This window comes from Xenopus laevis, chromosome 5S (assembly GCF_017654675.1).
Source record: "Xenopus laevis strain J_2021 chromosome 5S, Xenopus_laevis_v10.1, whole genome shotgun sequence".
Taxonomy (NCBI): Eukaryota; Metazoa; Chordata; class Amphibia; order Anura; family Pipidae; genus Xenopus; species Xenopus laevis.
Window position 1 is genome coordinate 50,678,442 of NC_054380.1, and position 17,500 is coordinate 50,695,941.

Here is a 17,500-nt window from a genome sequence, read left to right on the forward strand (position 1 = left end):
GTACCCTGAAAAAAGGAAAAGACGCCAGAGTTTACTTGAAACAAAATTTCAAGTAAGTCCTATCTACTCCATTGCACTTCGCCTGGTCTGAGGTGGTGAAGGCAAGTCTGGCGATAGAGGTTTATGGTCAGTAAAATCAAAAACTTGGTGAATTTGCATAACGCTCTTTCGTCAGAGCGAAAATTCGCCTGGCGTTAGAGTGTGAATTTGCGCCAGAGTCCTTCACTAGCGAAATTAATTTTCGCCAGCGTTAGCCACGTAGCCCTTTAGTAAATTTCCCCCAGAGTGGACAATTCGCTAGAAAAGGGACCATTGCTAGCAGGCGAAAATTTGGCCTTTAGTGAATTTGCCCCACAGTCTCAGTACTGACAGAAGTGCTATCCATTGAGCCTGTAGGATAAAAAGCTTTTCCATACACAGTCCACAAAAAGACATCATATTGGAGGCAATATTGAAGAAATGGATTGCAGAGGTCGTTCATCTTCAACCGACAGCCTACAAGAAACATTAATCAAAGCAGAAACCCAGAACATATTTGCAGTGGAATGTCTCACCCATGAAGTCATAGGTGGGTTTTATTTGAATGTGACAATAAACTAAAACAAAAACTGGCATGGCCAGTTTGGCAAAAAATGGGTTTTGTGTTTTGGGCTACTTTTTATATTTACTGTAAGTCAATGAGGTTTCAATAGGGATGTATCATTTGGACTGATTTTAATGTTATGTGATGTCACTGCTAATTTTATTTTAACTTTTTCAACACTGGGCCAGATTCAATTCAGTGAGAAAAAGTTCTCATTGTTTATCAAGTGAAAACTCATTGATGAGATTCAATTCAAGGAGAAAAAGCTTTTCTTCAAATTCAGTTCCATGTTTTTCTCATAGACTTCAATTGAGTTTTCACATGATAAACAGTGAGAAGTTTTTCTGAATTGAATTGCATCTCAAATTGAATCTCATCCATGAATTTTCATGTGATAAAACTTTTTCTCACTGAATTGCATCTGGCCCATTATTAAGTATTTTTCTTAAAATGAAGGTGAACAAGAAAACTGCATAATTTTCATGTTTTCTAATATACTGTATGAACATAATTTAAGTATTTTAATGATTTAATGTTTTTTTGTAAATGTAATTGCAGGGTTTAATAAATAGGCCCCTACTTGTCATTATAACATCAGAAGGCTTATTGTATGGTCCCCTTTAACAACCATACATATTCTTTATAAGATCCTTGTCTTTGCTTTTTTTTTTGTATTTTGGATTGAGGAAGAATTATATTTTTCTCCCTTAAATCTACACCTCTTTTATCACGGAACAATACCTTGCTGTCCCTTCCTGTTTCTGGTTTGCATTGCTTATTACAACTTTATTAAGGTTATTATTCACAATTCTCCCTTAGGTCAATCTTCATCAAGAATTTGTCTTAGTCCCATAAAAAGTAAAGGTGGCTAGCATATTCTCACATCCATCAACATTAAGGGGCTGATTTATCAAAAATCGAGTTGACTTTTTTTTTCATGATAATAAGGAGAAAAAACACAGACATAAAAACAGTGCTAGTATTTTCTGAAACCTTGAATAGTCATGATTTATTAAAGAAAAAAATCAGCAGGTAAAAGTTGACAAGGTTGTATATAGGTCAGCGGGAATATTCTACAGCAACTTTTTATTTTTCCATTTTATCAAAACATTTAAGATTCCAGCCTCATTGAAAATGAATGGAGTATTTTCCACTGGCATGCATCTTTTTTCCCATGGAAAAATACTCACAGGAATATTTTGCTGCACAAAATCGGCAATCGCCCTATATATGTTACAGGCACACGATGTGGCCGTGGCAACAGTTATTCTGTTAAAGAAAATTAATAGAGACACAGAGCCAAAGTTACAGGTGTGCTGGGGTTCTTCCAGCAACCAATAGCTCTATGATTCTCTCCACCACACACCCAGCAATGATTACAAGTTGAGAGATGTTGTTAACTACATTTTGTGCAAACATAGGTTTTCCCTTGTTGAAGAGCTGTTGTGACCTGGGGCACCATGTTGAGTTAATTCTGGTTGCTTAGGAGGTATCCTTATTGAGTTGACTACTTTAGTTAGCTGTTCAATCTTTTCAGTCAACTGAAGTATAACATCAGCTTCAGTCTTACTATCATGAGTGACCTTGTCTGTTTGCTTGTCTTTCACTTGTACTGTTTCTAGCTGGGCACCATGTGCATTTGCGTGCTTTTGACGTGTATTTGCACCAAATCTTCTTTTTCTCTCATTCTTATCACTTGTGATCTTTGTTATTTACTTCAGTATAGTCTCATCAGTAACTTGCCTGTCTGACAACAAGAGTTTAAGCTCTCGTCTAATGTCATTGTGTTTAAAACCTAGGCCCTGGTACACTGTGTGCAAAAATACATCCTGGACTGTATCTGGGTTATATTTGATGCCAGAATCTACTTGTTTGGATGTGAAAAGAACTCGTCTTTTTAACCCCATGACACGGTATAAGAACTGCTGTGGGCTCTCTTGTTCTTTCTGTTGAGTGCACATTAGCTCTTGGAATAACTCTGTGGTGTTTTTTTCCCCAAGGTGTGATTGTAGGAAGCCCTTGAGTTCAGCCACTGTCATATCATCATTGTTCATGAGCAGATCTTTAAAATTTCCAGGCTTTACTATCCTAAGCACCCCCCAAAAAATTTCTGTTTTACTGAAGTTCTCCTTCATACCCTCATCTATTTGCTTGCAGATGTTGTTGTAAATTATTTCAGATGTGTCATCACTAATCTGACCTCCATGTATTTTGAATTCTCTGCGATGAAGGTAAAGGTCCCTTATGGAGATTTCTCTCTCAGATTTCAGGTGTTTCCCTGAGTCTGCTTTGTTGCTATTAGAGTTGTCTGAGCTTAAGATTTGGGGAGAACACTGCATGGACTAAGCTGAAAGTGTATGTATGCACTGGAGCAGTGTTTTTTCCAAATCTCCATAGACTGAAGGTGGTCCCTGAGTACTGCCTAAACAAGACTGAAATCCTGGGACACCAGCCAATGATTTGGCATTTGTAATGCTGCCTAAACAAGACTGAAATCCTGGGACACCAGCCAATGATTCGGCATTTGTAATGCTTGTTAATGGTTAATTTGTGCTAGTGGAGGGCAGGACAGAAAGCATTTTAAGTTACTGTTTCAGCCTGTGCTCATTTTACCCCTTCAGCATTTACATTACTGCATAAGCTGGCCTTGCATAACCATTGCAACAATTGTATCTTGAAGCATTAACAGTTCAGTCATTCCCCTATCCTCTGATTCTAACAAATGTGAACTGTACATAAAGGAATGGATGTACTCAAAACACTCCTCTTCGTTCCCCACCTCAAGCTGCGATGGGACTGTATCTGGTACTGGACCAACATTCTGGGCAATCTGGAGAAGTTTCTCTGCTGGCAAGGTGAGCAGGCTCTTCCTGATGCTCCATACCAGGCTCTTCCTCTCACTGTCTGCTGCCATGCTGACTCCTTCTCTGGCGCTGTAACACAGATTGTCCTTTCTGGATATTCGACTTTCAGTATCTGGTCTGTTGTCCCTCTGTTCAGCAGATCAGCACTTCACCAGCAGGTAGCGCCGATCCCGGACGAGCCCCCAAGAAACTCTTACAGGCACACAGTGTGGCCATGGCCAAATAGAAGAGGGGGATGGTGGTTAGCATAGCTTTTCTAAATGATATGCATCCAATTCCTTAATTGTTGCTCTGTGCTGCAACTGCTGAAAAAGATCCAAGTATAGGAGAAGGAAGAGGAACTCCAGCAGTATTACTGCAAACAACTTTTTATTCCAGGCAGTGGTAAACACAACATGTTTCGGGTTCAATACCTTTATCAAGTGAATAAGGACCATTAACATATGCAACCATTTAAAACTCATATGCACTTTGACCTATACAACATAGTGCAGTCTGTCAATTTAAAGAAAAATGTACTAACACATTTTACAACATTGGTGTGTATATAGGTTATATTACAACACATAAATAGTGATGCCAGTGCTCAGACCATAATTATGTGCACACATATGAAATAAAAAAATAACAAATACAAAAGCTCGAAGCCACACTCTCTGTTTGTCTGTAACATGGATTCTCTGCTAGAGGCTGCTGGGAATTGCAGTCCATAGTGAGAGTGTGCTGACTAGCAGTGAAAGGGTAAAGTAACACTTGTATCTGTGTGTATAACATTGTTAACACATAAATAGTGTACAAAATGCAAAGTTAATTAAACAATGTACACTTTAAAAATAATGTTTAGCTTACAATAATTAGATCTACAAATGTTTTAACAAGGGATAAAATACAAGGTTACTGAAATGAACTCTTAGGGACTGGCCATCTTGAAGCAAGTAAGAAAATATCTGCCCCTCTGATGTAGATCGGAGAGATTTTAGATGGGATTTAGTTTGCCTTTTTCCTGGTTCAAATAGCAGTTAGTCAGGTTTCACTTAGAAATATTGTAACTTGGTGAACTTGTGTTTTATTTCAACATAAATTACTATGTATTTTACTGTGGTTAAGTGTGTGTGTGATTTGTGCTAGGAGGGCATAAATAAATATTAAGCCTTAAGGGGGAACAGAGCAAAAAGCAATTGAAAACCATTGCTCTGTTGATTCCAAAATGTTGTCTTGCATCTGGACATTGCACAAATGTTTAATCTGTAATTGTGCTCCTCTTACCTTTCATTCACCACATGTGCAGTTTTCACTTTCTAACTTCTTTTCTCAGTGAGGCATTATTTCTTCCGCTACCTTTTTTTTTACCCAATTTCCATTCTGCATTTTGTATTTACGTCTCCTCTCTTCATGTGCCACTCGCTCCTATTGCCAAATGCATAAAGTTCTCTCCTTCTGCCTCATCAAGGATTCCTCTGCTGATTTCCTTTTCTAATTTAAAGGTGTGGTGGGAGATTTATTATTATGTGGTGGGAGATCTATTATACAGAGCTGATTTCACCTGAAAATTCTTGCCCTGCTTAACGAGTGCAGAATAGCAGCATTTAAAGGAGAACTCAACCCCCATAATTAAGACAAGCCCCTACCTACTAACCTAGATGGTCCCCCGTACCCGCTTCCCCCCCCAGCATACCTCAATAGACCTGAAAATGTCTCTTAAATGTTTCTCATCTGTCAGTGCAGAGTAAGCGCAGCGGAGCTCGTGGGTGGCATCTTCCGGATCTTTGGATTTCTTCAGGTTCTCTTCGGCAATTCGGGTCCAATTTCCAACACTTTTGGTGCAGTCTTTATGAACCGGAGAACTGTTTCAACTGCGCATGCACCAATACGACTCTCTATTACAAATGAACACCGGTGATCCGGAAGATGGAGCCCACAAGCTCTGCTGCGCTTACACTGATAGGTGAGAAATAATTTAGGGACATTTTCAGGGCTATTGAAGTATGCGGGGGGGGGGGGAGAAACAGGGAGGGGGGATTATCTAGGTTAGTAGGTAGGGGCTTTTCTTAATTGGGGGGTTGAGTCTACTTATTGCCAGTTCCTGTAGCTGTGCAGTTTATAATATGTATAACCTAGCTTTAAAATTCCTGGTAGGCACCAGCCTGGTAGCAGAGGTCAGAGGTTCTCAAATGGGAAAAACAAATATAAATGGTATTATTACCCTTAAGATTTTTTCTCTACACTTATGCTGTCCTTATTCCATACCTCCCAACTGTGCCGTTTTTCACAGACAGCCCCAATTTTGACAGCTCAACCCGCAGTCCCAGATTGTTACTGAAATGTCCCCACTTTCTCTTTGATCTCCTGCACTGAACAGCCAGAAAAAGATACAAAGTTTCTAACTAAATTGGTTTTTGGCAAAGAACCCAGAATATGTGGCAGGTGCACTTAGATACATTTGTTACAATTTACGTTAATCAAAGAACCAATTGTAACTATTTAAGATAAGCAGGTCTCTTGGGGAAACTGACTTGTATCTTAAAGGGCAATTCTGTAATAACACATTAAAACCGCAGAAATGTGTTAAAACTTTGAATACCTGTCAAATTTTGGCAGGTTGGAATTTTTTTGTCCCAGACAGCAGCTGGTCACAAGTTCTCTTCTTCCTAGGGTTGCCAGCTGTCTGGACAGCCCGGTATTTGAAAGGGCTTTCCAGGTGACAGGACATTAAAAACATTGACATGACAATCAGCCAATCACCACTACATCAGTACCACCCCTGATGTCATTAGTCCAGCCCCTGATGTCATTAGTCCAGCCCCTGATGTCACCGGCCAACCCCGACATCACCAGTCCCACCCCACCTCCGACATCATCCTCCCTGTCCATTTTCCGGCCCCAGAAAAAGTGGCAACCTTACTTCTTGTTCCTGTACAGAATGTGTGGAAGCCTAAGCCACCAGTTTGCAGTATACTATTATATATTGTTATGTTAACCCTGAATAAAAGCTATTCTCTACAAAACCAGTTCCTGTGTGTGCGCATGTGCTCTGGTTCACTGTTTTACCCACGTGCAGGGCCGCTCCGGCCACGAGGCAAGGAGAGAATCTTGCCTCAGGCGGCATGGAGCGGCCAGTTACCAAGGGCGACAAAAAGCCGCTTTAAGAGACGAATTTCCGTTTTTTAAAACAATAGCGCTTGCTGCACTAGCGATGCGGCCCCTCCTCCACCCGCTCAGACGCTGGAAATTAGAAGAGCGGAGCAAGAGGGGAGTAAACTTTTAGTATGTTATAGAGTGACCAATTCTACACATCTTTTTAATTGGTTGTTATTGTTTTCAAATGGGGGTCACTGACCCCATCTAAAAAGTGTTCTGTAAGGCTACAAATTTATTGCTACTTTTTATTACTCATTTTTCTATTAAGGCTCTCTCCTAATCATATCCCTGTCTCTTATTCAAATCCGTGCCTGGCAATTTGGACCCTAGCAACCAGAATCTCTGCATTACACTAAAAGTTAATTTAAAGGTGAACAACCCCATTAATATTAGCTTAAAGTGATACATACTGACACTAAAAATGTTCTTTTGCAAAAATTAATTAATATCTACATTAAAAGTTGCCTATCGGTCATGTTGATAATTTTTCGCTGATAGTTCTGCTATTATAAGTAATTGTTATTTGAAGTGTAAAAAATGCTGTATCTATAACTGTGTAAAAGTAACCCCTATACCCCTTTAAAGGGATACTGTCGCGAGAAAGTATCAGTTAATGGGGCTAGACATGATTTCCATTTCCCAGGTCCCCCTAAACCATCTGACTAGTGCTCTGAGAAACTTCAGTCACTCTTTAATGTTATACTGCAAGTTGATATGTCACCACTTCCTCCCTCCCATTAGCAGCCTATCAACAGAACAATGAAGGATTTCTAAAAAAAATTAATAAAATAAAATCATATTATTGCTAAAACCATTTTTTTGCTTGGGTGCTATACTTGTGTCTACCACTAAGTGGGAGCACAACATGGGTTGTGGTAAAATACAATGAGAAGGGGAGAAACAATAGCTGTTATTGAAATTTGCATCCTGAAGTGCTGGCTGCTTCTCAAAGATCAGAATCAGGCACAATGTACGGCTGCCTGCACACCAATATTTGAGCTAAAAAAATACATTTGTTGGGTCAAGAATAACATTTTAAATGATAGATGACAATATTTATTTGTGGTCTGACATTCTCCAGCATTCATGTTTGTGTTTTGTGAGAGAAAGATTATCAGTAGCTGGAATGTCACTGGGAGGTCCTCAATGTAAATCAAGGCCCAAATGAACCCCCTAAAATGAGTTCTCCATCCAAAAGTTGTTTTTCAAAGCAAATATCCAACCATAGATGCCAAACCTACAAATTTATATTTGCTACATTGAGACTGTAAACCCACTTTAAATATATGAATTTTATGCATACTTCATTTGGAGTTTGCAGTAACAAACATTTTTCATTTTTAATGACCTGAATGTACACCATTTTACTGCATAAACGTCAACATTTATATGGGATTGCTTTGTGGAAGTGAAGCAATCAATTCCTCATTTCTATCTTGCTATCTTGATTTCCGCTGTACTGAACCTCTTCTAAAATATATTGGTCCTAAAAAAAATACATCTTCTCTAACTTGTAGCTTTTAAAATGTTTCCTCCTTTCTTCTATGTGAGGTGCAGAAGAAACAGTAACATCAAAAAATTAAAGTGTTTTAAAGTAATGAAAATGTCATGTTGTCCTGCACTGGTAAAACTGATCTATAGTTCATATAAACAAGCTGCCTCATAGCAATGGCGGAGATTGAAACTGCCTTGTAGCAATGGCGAAGATTCAAAAAAGACTATATGGCACAGGTTAAATAATGGATAACAGATAACATTATGTGCTACAGAGCTTATCTGCTGTGTAACTTGAGCCTTTTCTCCTTTGAATAGCATCTTATTTATTTAAACAATAGTAGTGTTTCTGAAGCAAACACAGCAGTTTTACTAGTGCAGGGCAACACTGCATATTTATTACTTTAAAACAATTTAATTTTTTGATGTTACTGGTCTTTTAATGCTAGATTTCTTTGAGCAGCTCATTACCAGAGGCTTCTCAGTGGACTGGTATGGTAATTAGATTTATCAGCTGCTCTTGTGCTGTGTGGGTTCAGAAATTCTAATGTGAAAATGGTTTAATTTTCTTGTTAAGTAAAAAACAAATATATTTGCCAACTAAAACAAAAGGTGCTTTTTTTGCAGCATAAGACCTATTCAAAGAGAATATATTGAGAAAAGCATTAGTTAAATATTATTTTAAAGGAACAGTGCAAAAATAAAAAACATTATTAATATAGTATATATAAGTTGTGTTCTATTCTGTTATGTTAGACATCAAGTCACTCCAGCCTTTATACATTACATTTTTGGCTACTAACTATAATAGAAACATTTTTTATTTTGCACAGTTTTTATTTTTATACCATACAATTCTATACTAAAAAGACAACTATTTGAATGTTGAGTTAACATGTATTTAAGTAAATGATTACATTTACATGAATGTACAAAGAAATGTATTTACAATTCAAATTTTGTAGTTAAGTAATGCTACCATGTTGCTGTATATTAGTGTTCTGCAGAAAAATAATCAAATACTTGTCAAAATAGGATAAAAAACAAAAATGCAAAGAAACTTGCAAAGCATGAGATAAAAATTAAGCAGTTTTGTTCTTAATTTCATAAACTTTATTTACAGCAGTCTTGTATTGCTGTCACTATTTCTTGCATAATAGCATCTCTGTTTTCTCTTGTAATCTAAAGTATGATAGAAAAAAAAATATTGTTTTAATATTATTAGAACAAACATAATTTATGTAAAAGGAAAAAAAAAAAATTTAAAGCTAGAGTTTACCATTTGACAAATGTGCTTCTAAAATCCCCTAGTAATGAATAGAAAGTGATTTTCTGGGGTGACATTTGATTTCACATTTTGACAAAATCTGCCCCTAATATTTATTTCAAATGCAACAGATAATTTCCATAAAGAACTTGAAATCTTTTAGCCAGAAAGCTCCAAATTCTGGGAAGGGCATCTCCCATTGACTTAATTTTAATCAAATAATTCAAATTTTTAAAAATGTTTCTCCATTTTCTCTGTAATAATAGAACAATACATTATACCTGATCCTAATTTAATTATACTTATTGGAGATATAACAATAAAATTGGGTTTAATTGATGTTTTAGGGGCAGATTTACTAAGGGTCGAATTTTGAAGTACAAAAAACTTCAAAATTCGACCATCGAATTAAAAAAACTTTGAATTCAGAATTCAACGTTTTTTCAACAAATTTTGCAATCCTGCGGTCGAATAAAAATCGTTTGATCGAACAATTAAATCAATCGAATGTTTTTTAGCGATTGATCGAAGGATTTCTATTCGACCAAAAAAAACGTAGAAAAGTGCTGTGGAAGGTCCCCATAGGCTAACATTGCACTTCGGTAGCTTTAATTTGGCGAAGTATAAAGTCGAAGTTTTTTTTAAAGAGACAGTACTTTGATTATCAAATGGTCGAATAGTCGAATGATTTTTACTTCAAATCATTCAAATCTAATTTGAATGGTCGAATATAGCCTATTCGATGGTCGAAGTACCCAAAAATTTACTTAAAAATTCAAACTTTTTGACATTCGAACCATTCACTCGAGCTTAGTAAATCTGCCCCTTAATCATTTTTTCAGTAATAATAGGTATGGAGAATCAAATTACTGAAAGATGCGTTTTCTGGAATACCCAAGGTCCCAAGCCTTCTGGATAATAGATCCCATCTCTGTATATGATCCTTTAAAAAAGAATGAATGCTTACACCCTTATGTGCCAGTTTTTAAGTGGCTATCATTGGTCGACCAGATTAAACAAACTTTGTTTATATAAATACAAAGAAAACAAATAGTGCTTTGGGATATACAAGAAGCTATACAAAATGTTGGGGCTGTGCCTTATCAGTTCACATACATTGGTGCCTGAAAGTTTGTTCCAAACGTTCACAATTTTTGCATAAGTATGAGCTAAAACTTTATCTTTCAGATCAGATGACATGCTTCAAAAAAAAAAAAAACTGTGTTAAGATCAAACTTTAACAGTGAACAACCCAAATTTCTGTTCTTTAAATAAGGTAGGGCCTTCTACACTCAAAGCTAATTATCATTCCACTGACTGAAACACCAGACTTGAACTTCCACAGCTGACCAGGAGAATGTACAATGAGTTTCTTACTTTAGGATCATGGAGACAAATGCTGGTTACAGAAGTTAGTGGACCAAATATGGCTCCTGGGGAGCCCTGCAGGCATGACAGATGAACAATTAATTGGGGAACCTTTACCGATACAGTTGAAAAATTAACATTTCAGAAATTCCCACTTACATTAAATATTCTCACATCTGCTCTATTTTTTATTTCTTCAACAAGTAGAAGCGGCTTCCCTTTCGCAACTGGAATAGTCCCAAATATGAAAGCAGTATCACAATCCAGGGTTTTTTGGACAGCATGAATAAATGACTGGCTAAAGAGTTCCATTTTTCCAATCTCATCAATGATACATATTGTTTTGTGCTTTTTGTTGACAACCTGTTGAGAAATAAGTATATTCTTTTATACATCCTTAGCATATACAGACTGGGAGTAAAAGTGATAAGGGGGAGCCTCCTTAATTGAGAAGAATTTGGGTGTTTATGGGTGATAAAAAAATTTTGAGAGCAAATCCTTAGCAAGGGTATTGTGAGCTGGAATGTTTGGCGAGCTGTGAAACTAAACGGGTAAGAAAAATGGAATAAACTATAAGGAAGGACTATGAAATATGAGGGATATCTCTGCAGTCAACCATCAATCATTTGGTTTTCTTGGTGTGCTACCACCATTAAAGGAATAGTTCAGTGTGAAAATAAAAACTGTGTAAATAGATAGGCTGTGCAAAATAAAAAATGTTTCTAATATAGTTAGTTAGGCAAAAATGTAATCTATAAAGGCTGTGGAGTGAACAGATGTCTAATAAAACAGCCAGAATCCAACTTCCTGCTTTTCAGCTCTATAACTCTGAGTTAGTCAGCAACTTAAAGGGGGGCCACATGGTACATTTCTGTTCAGTGAGTTTGTAATTGATCCTCAGCATTCAGCTCAGATTCAAAAGCAACAGATATGACCCATGTGGCCCCCCCTCAAGTCTCTGATTGGTCACTGCCTGGTAACCAGTCAGTGTAAACCAAGAGAGCTGAAAAGCAGGAAGTAGTGTTCAGACTGACATGTTATACATCAAATCACTCCAGCCTTTATTCATTACATTTTTGGGTAACTAACTATATAAGAAACATTTTTTATTTTGAACAGCCTATTTACCCAGTTTTTATTTTTACACTGAACAATTCCTTTAAAGTGGATAAGGTCTTAAAGGAAAACTATACCGCCAAAATGAATACTTAAGCAACAGATAGTTTATATCCAATTGAATGACATATTAAAGAATCTTACCAAACTGGAATATATATTTACATAAATATTGCCCTTTTACATCTCTTGCCTTGAACCACCATTTCGTGACTCTATCTGTGCTGCCTCAGAGATCACCTGACCAGAAATACTACAACACTAACTGTAACAGGAAGAAGTGAGGAAGCAAAAGGCAGAACTCTGTCTGTTAATTGGCTCATGTGACCTTACATGTGGTTTGTATGTGTGCACAGTGAATCTTACGATCTCAGGGGGCGGCCCTTATTTTTTAAAATGGCAATTTTCTATTTAGGATTACCCAATGGCACATACTACTAAAAAAGTATATTATTATGATAATGGTTCATTTACATGAAGCAGGGTTTTACACATGAGCTGTTTTACTCAGTATCTTTTAATAGAGACCTACATTGTTTGGGGGTATAGTTTTCCTTTAAATGTTCTTGTGGTAATATGGGCGTGATTTAAATGGGTGTGCTTTAAAACAGGGAAAGGTCAAGACTGGCTTCCATAATTGACCCTTCACCATGTAGGTCAGAAAAATTCTTGCCATTTGCACCACAGAATTTGGACAGCACTGCTTTAGAGGATAGCAAGGAGAGCCCTATAATGGAACAGGTATTAACCATAGAATGTCCTTTGGTACACAGTACATTGCAGTAACTTACAATGTCTGTCTGTTGTGGCCAGATGCTTAGCAGAGTTTAGTAACTTGCTTATAGCAGCTTTACTTACATCTTTACTTACATCTGTAAGTACTGGAAGAGCCAGTTGTTCAAAAGAGGCAAGGTCTACAGCATACTGTCCAACCATGTATTTACACTTTTCTTTTGGTATACCAGAGCTGTAAAGTAAAACCTGTAGATATTATTATCTATATCTAAACAAAAAGAATTTTGAAAACTACTGTGCAATTAATTTTAAAAACACAATTTTTGGCATACAGTAATACATAAACTCTTTTTCTTGGTTTGCCAAATAATTTTGATCTTTGAGCAGGTCCCACATTTCTCTTCTCACTAACATGTACCTGACTCCTGTGCTATACTACAGCAATTGCAAGACTGCAAGCAGCCACCATTTCAAATTCCTCCCAACTTCTAAAGATGTTTCCATTCTCAAACAGTTCTCCACAGTGTGCCAAGAGAATAGTGAATTGAGCACAGTAGATATTTGTATGCTATTATCTAACCATCTTCTTCCAACAGTGTTGGCATCTGGGGGATGATCATAGGTATTATTGTTTAAATACAGTGGGCATATACAGTTAGGCCCATAAGTATTTGGACAAAGACAAGTTTTTCCAATTTTGGTTCTGTACATTACCACAATGAATTTTAAATAAAACAACCCCGATGCAGTTGAACTGCAGACTTTCAGCTTTAATTCAGTGGGTTGAACAAAAAGATTGCATAAAAATGTGAGGAACTAAAGCCTTCTTTTTTAACACAATCACTTAATTTTAGGGGCTCAAAAGAAATTGGACGAATTAAACTGAAAATAAAATTTTTGTTCCTTTTTAATACTCTGCCAGGCCTGTTGTTTTGGGTCATTGTCCATCTGTATTATGAAACGCCTCCCAATCAATTTGACTGCATTTAACTGGATTTGAGTAGACAGAATTCATTCAGCTGCTTCTGTCCTGTGTCACATCATCAATAAACATGTGTTCCAGTGTCACTGGCAGCCATACACGCCCAAGCCATTACACTGCCTCCGCCATGTTTTACAGATGATGTGGTATGATTTGGATCATGAGCTGTTTCACATCTTCTTCATTCTTTTTTCTTGCCATCATTCTGATAGAGGTACTTTCATGCAATCTTCTCTAGAAGTAGAGTTGGAGTCTAGAGCTAGACTTGGATATTGATACGTCTTCCTCATGGAAAGTGTTGTTCACTTGTTTGGCTGCTGTGAAGGGGTTTCTCTTCACCATGGAAATAATTCTGCGATCATCCACCACTGTTGTCTTCCGTGGACATCCAGGTCTTTTTGTGTTGCTAAGTTCACCAGTGCTTTTTCTCTCTCTCAGGATGTACCAAACTGTAGATTTTCCCACTCCTAATATCGTAGCAATTTCTGTGATTTTTTTTTTGCAGCTTAAGGATGGCTTGTTTCACTTGCATGGAGAGGCCTTTTGACCGCATGTTGTCTATTCACAGCAAAACGTCCACATACAAGCACCCCCCCTCAAATCAACTGCAGGGCTTTTATCTGCTTCATTGATAATGAAATAACAAAGGAACTGCCCGCACCTGTCCATAAAAAGCCTTTGAGTGAATTGTCCAATTGCTTTTGAGCCCCTGAAATGAAGTGATTGTGTTAAAAAAGGCCTTTGGTTCCTCACATTTTTTGCAATCTTTGTGTTCAACCCACTGAATTAAAACTGAAAGTTTGCAGTTCAACTGCTGCCGTTTCATTTAAAATTCATTGTGGTAATGTACACAACCAAAATTAGAAAAAAAGTTCTGTCCAAAGATTTATTGGCCTATCTGTATATTGCTTTACTGAGACTATTTAGTTGTATTTATTTATTCAAATTAGAGTGGAACAACACAAGTGTAGTACAAGCTCTGTAGATATTGCAACATTGAGATCAAATAGTGATTACTAAAGTGGATCATGTTCATGTAATGGTCCAGCTCCTTTTAGTCTTTATTAAGATCTGTTCTGAAAATTACTAGCAAAAACAAAATCAGAAAACCTGTAAGTTGGAATTTATTGAAATTGTCCAATAGGATCAGTGCAGCCCCCATTGATTTCAACAGAACCGCGACAACTTTTACTTTCCAAATTTTTGTGGTTTTTACACACTTAATAAATCTCAAATTTGAAGAGTTTTGGAGAAATAGAAAAAACAAATTGAGAGAGTTTTGAAAAAAAAATAAAATAAACAATGTTACTAACTAGGCCCCATAGTGTTTTGCCTTCTCAAGGAAGGTGTTCATTTCAGGACGTCCTTGTATCATGTAGTGTGCACACCGTTTTTTCAAAGCGGACTGAGCAAGTAGATTGGCGCTAGGCAATAAGCATGCATAGTTGAAAGTAATTGTCAGCCAAGAAAACCTTTTGCATTGCTTCAAGTGGAAATTCTGATGGATTATGATAATGTGATATCAACTCATTTGTATAAAAAGTGTCTGGTTTGTCTTCAGACCATCTGCTCCATTTTGCAGGGAAAAAGTAGAGAAAAGTTGAAAAAAAAACACATTGTAAGCCTAACCAATAGGAATTCAGTATGTATTTATATTAATACCTGATTCGAGATAAGGTACCACGTTTTCCAGCCAAGGTTACAACATCAAACCCTACTCTTCTTCCGCCTACTCTTACTTCTTCTGTGTAAAATCCATGAATGGAATAGCCATATGATTTTAAAGCTTCTACAGCTTTCTGAATCAGAGTAGTTTTTCCAATCCCTGCAAATGAAAACAATGACAATTATTTAACAGGTTTTTTTAATGCTGTAGAGTAATTCTTAAATACTAATCAAGTAAGTAGGCCTGTATCCTGAATTGCCCTGGAAACAAATCAGGTTTACAGGCAAATGGGCTTACTTAAAGGGGACCCGTCACCCAAAGAAATTATTCAAAATCCTATTTTATCACATTAGTCAAGCAAAATGAACTATAATTACACTATATAAATTATTTGAATCTTATTTCCTTCAGTCTGGGATTTCAAAATAATAGCAAGCAGGTAGCAGCCATTTTGTGCACACTGTTATTAAGGCAAGCCTTGTGTCATCTCAAAATCTTGTTTGTGCACCAGAATGGGGGACCCAATGTCCATTTCCATGCCCTGGATACACAATTAAATGGTTAAGAGAACGGTGGAATGTGTGGAGAGCAGTGACATCTAGTAAGTGCTGAAAGGAAAATGAAAGTAATTGTCTTCCCCGCCTCTATGCCATTGGCATAGAGGAGGGTTAGACAATATTTGATTGACAGCGAATTTTAAAATGAGCTTACAGCAGCTATGAATGCTTTAATAAAAAATAGAAATTGGATTTCATGTTTAACTTGAAAAGGACTTTTATTATACAGATTTTTGTGTCTGGGTGACAGGTCCACTTTAATCCTCGTCCAACCTTCCCTGATTTCCCTTAGGAACAGCCAACCCCAACAGCAAACCCACCAGTAACCAGGAGTATAGCTGGAGAGCTCATGGAATGGAGATAAGGTTCATCTGATCCCCTACATATAAATAAATACTTGGTAGCCTACTGTGCCCTACTTCTGGTAAATATTGTTGTGTTTGAGTGCCTAGGCACGCAGCTATACTGCAGGAAAAAAAGAAGTATGAGTTCTCTCATCTGAAAACCCATTATTCAGAACAGGTTATGACTAAGCGTTGGTAAAATGAAACATATAAGGCTATACATGTGACATAATAAATCATTTTACTTATATCTACTGCCTGGTAGAAGATTGCCTTTATTCGAGTGCCTGCTCTACAAAATTCTGGTCTGTTGGTCCTAAATCCAGATCTGAATTGAGATAAAAAAAGATGGCAGATGAGCCTTAGAGTTTAAGTTCCTCTTCAACTAGTGAATATTGTATATAGTAGATTTTAGAGTTATGGTACAAGTTCTAGGAAAAAGCCATATCCAGCAATCATTTGGTCAAATAAGGCTCTTTCAGACAAAACAAGTTTGGCTGTCCATTAAAATAAAGACATTTTAATCATAAGTTCTGTTCCTTAAAAAGGGGAGCTATCTCAAAAAAATTATTTAGTATTCATCTTATATTTAGAAATCTTCTAAATATAATTAGGTAAAAATTCTGTTTCTGGAATAATAAAGTCACTCTACACTATATCCCTCTTAGCAAACTGTCTCTCTTCCATCTATCTTAATGTCAGGTCTGCACAAAATGGTAGCCCAACCTTAGAGATGTATTAGACCTACCTGTAAATCAAAATCTGACCCTGAATTTTCAGAATGAAGAGAGAAAGAAGAGAGACAGAATGCTGAGGACATTTAAATTGGTTTAAAGATGATTATTTCCATAAGATGAAGCTCATAGTAAATTTTCATTTTTGTTAAAAATAACACTGGGTGGTCTGGCCAACTACCGAGCTGAATGCACACATATTTCTCAGCTTTAAATGTGGATTGGCAACATAAAAGCTAAAGTAATCTTATACTGATCCAGGTTATTCTGTTATGGGTAATTTAAAGGGAACTCCAGCTTCCAAACCAAAATTGACGAAGAGACCCACATAACACAGAAACCACGAATATATCCATCACAATTACCTGTTTCTTCAAAAAGTATGAATAAATGCAATTTTCTATGCTGAAATCCAGCTGTTTAACAGTTCTTCTCTTTCTGCATCATTTGAAATCCTGGCAGGGAAGGAGGGACTAAAACACCGATGTTACAAATTGTAAAAACTACCTCACAGCTTCACAGCATGCAGGAACTACATAACCCAAAATGCATTGCAATGTGATGTTGCTTATTGAAATCATGCGTGCAGGGAATTGTGAGGTTTGGAGGATGCAGGCTGAGGACAGCTGCTGTTGATACAGTAACAGTAGTC

General features: G+C 36.9%; 2 protein-coding genes across 3 annotated transcripts in view; one reads left to right on the plus strand and one right to left on the minus strand.

Annotated features, from left to right (window-relative positions):
- LOC108705638 (cancer-related nucleoside-triphosphatase) overlaps positions 1-17,500 on the plus strand; it is a 43,005-nt gene that overhangs the window by 9,378 nt on the left and 16,127 nt on the right.
- LOC121394210 (cancer-related nucleoside-triphosphatase-like) lies at positions 9,182-15,524 on the minus strand. 2 transcript variants are annotated; one of them, XM_041564536.1, is made up of 4 exons: positions 15,210-15,524; positions 12,689-12,797; positions 10,874-11,077; positions 9,182-9,261 (listed from the first exon to the last, which is right to left on the minus strand). In XM_041564536.1, exons 2-4 carry the CDS (start codon positions 12,764-12,766, stop codon positions 9,193-9,195), a joined length of 351 nt encoding a protein of 116 aa, XP_041420470.1. In that variant the 5' UTR covers positions 12,767-12,797; positions 15,210-15,524; the 3' UTR covers positions 9,182-9,192. The 2 variants fall into 2 exon arrangements, with proteins under 2 accessions (XP_041420470.1, XP_041420471.1); XM_041564537.1 differs by having other exon boundaries at positions 12,701-12,797; positions 15,210-15,515.

Excerpts from the sequence above, each read along its gene's own strand:
- LOC121394210 (XM_041564536.1), bottom strand. The coding sequence starts at position 12,766 with ATGGTTGGACAGTATGCTGTAGACCTTGCCTCTTTTGAACAACTGGCT. Across the intron at positions 11,078-12,688 it reads TTACAGATGTAAGTAAAGAT|GTTGTCAACAAAAAGCACAA; the intron begins GTAAGTAAAGCT and ends ATTTCTCAACAG. Across the intron at positions 9,262-10,873 it reads CAGATGTGAGAATATTTAAT|ATTACAAGAGAAAACAGAGA; the intron begins GTAAGTGGGAAT and ends ATCATACTTTAG.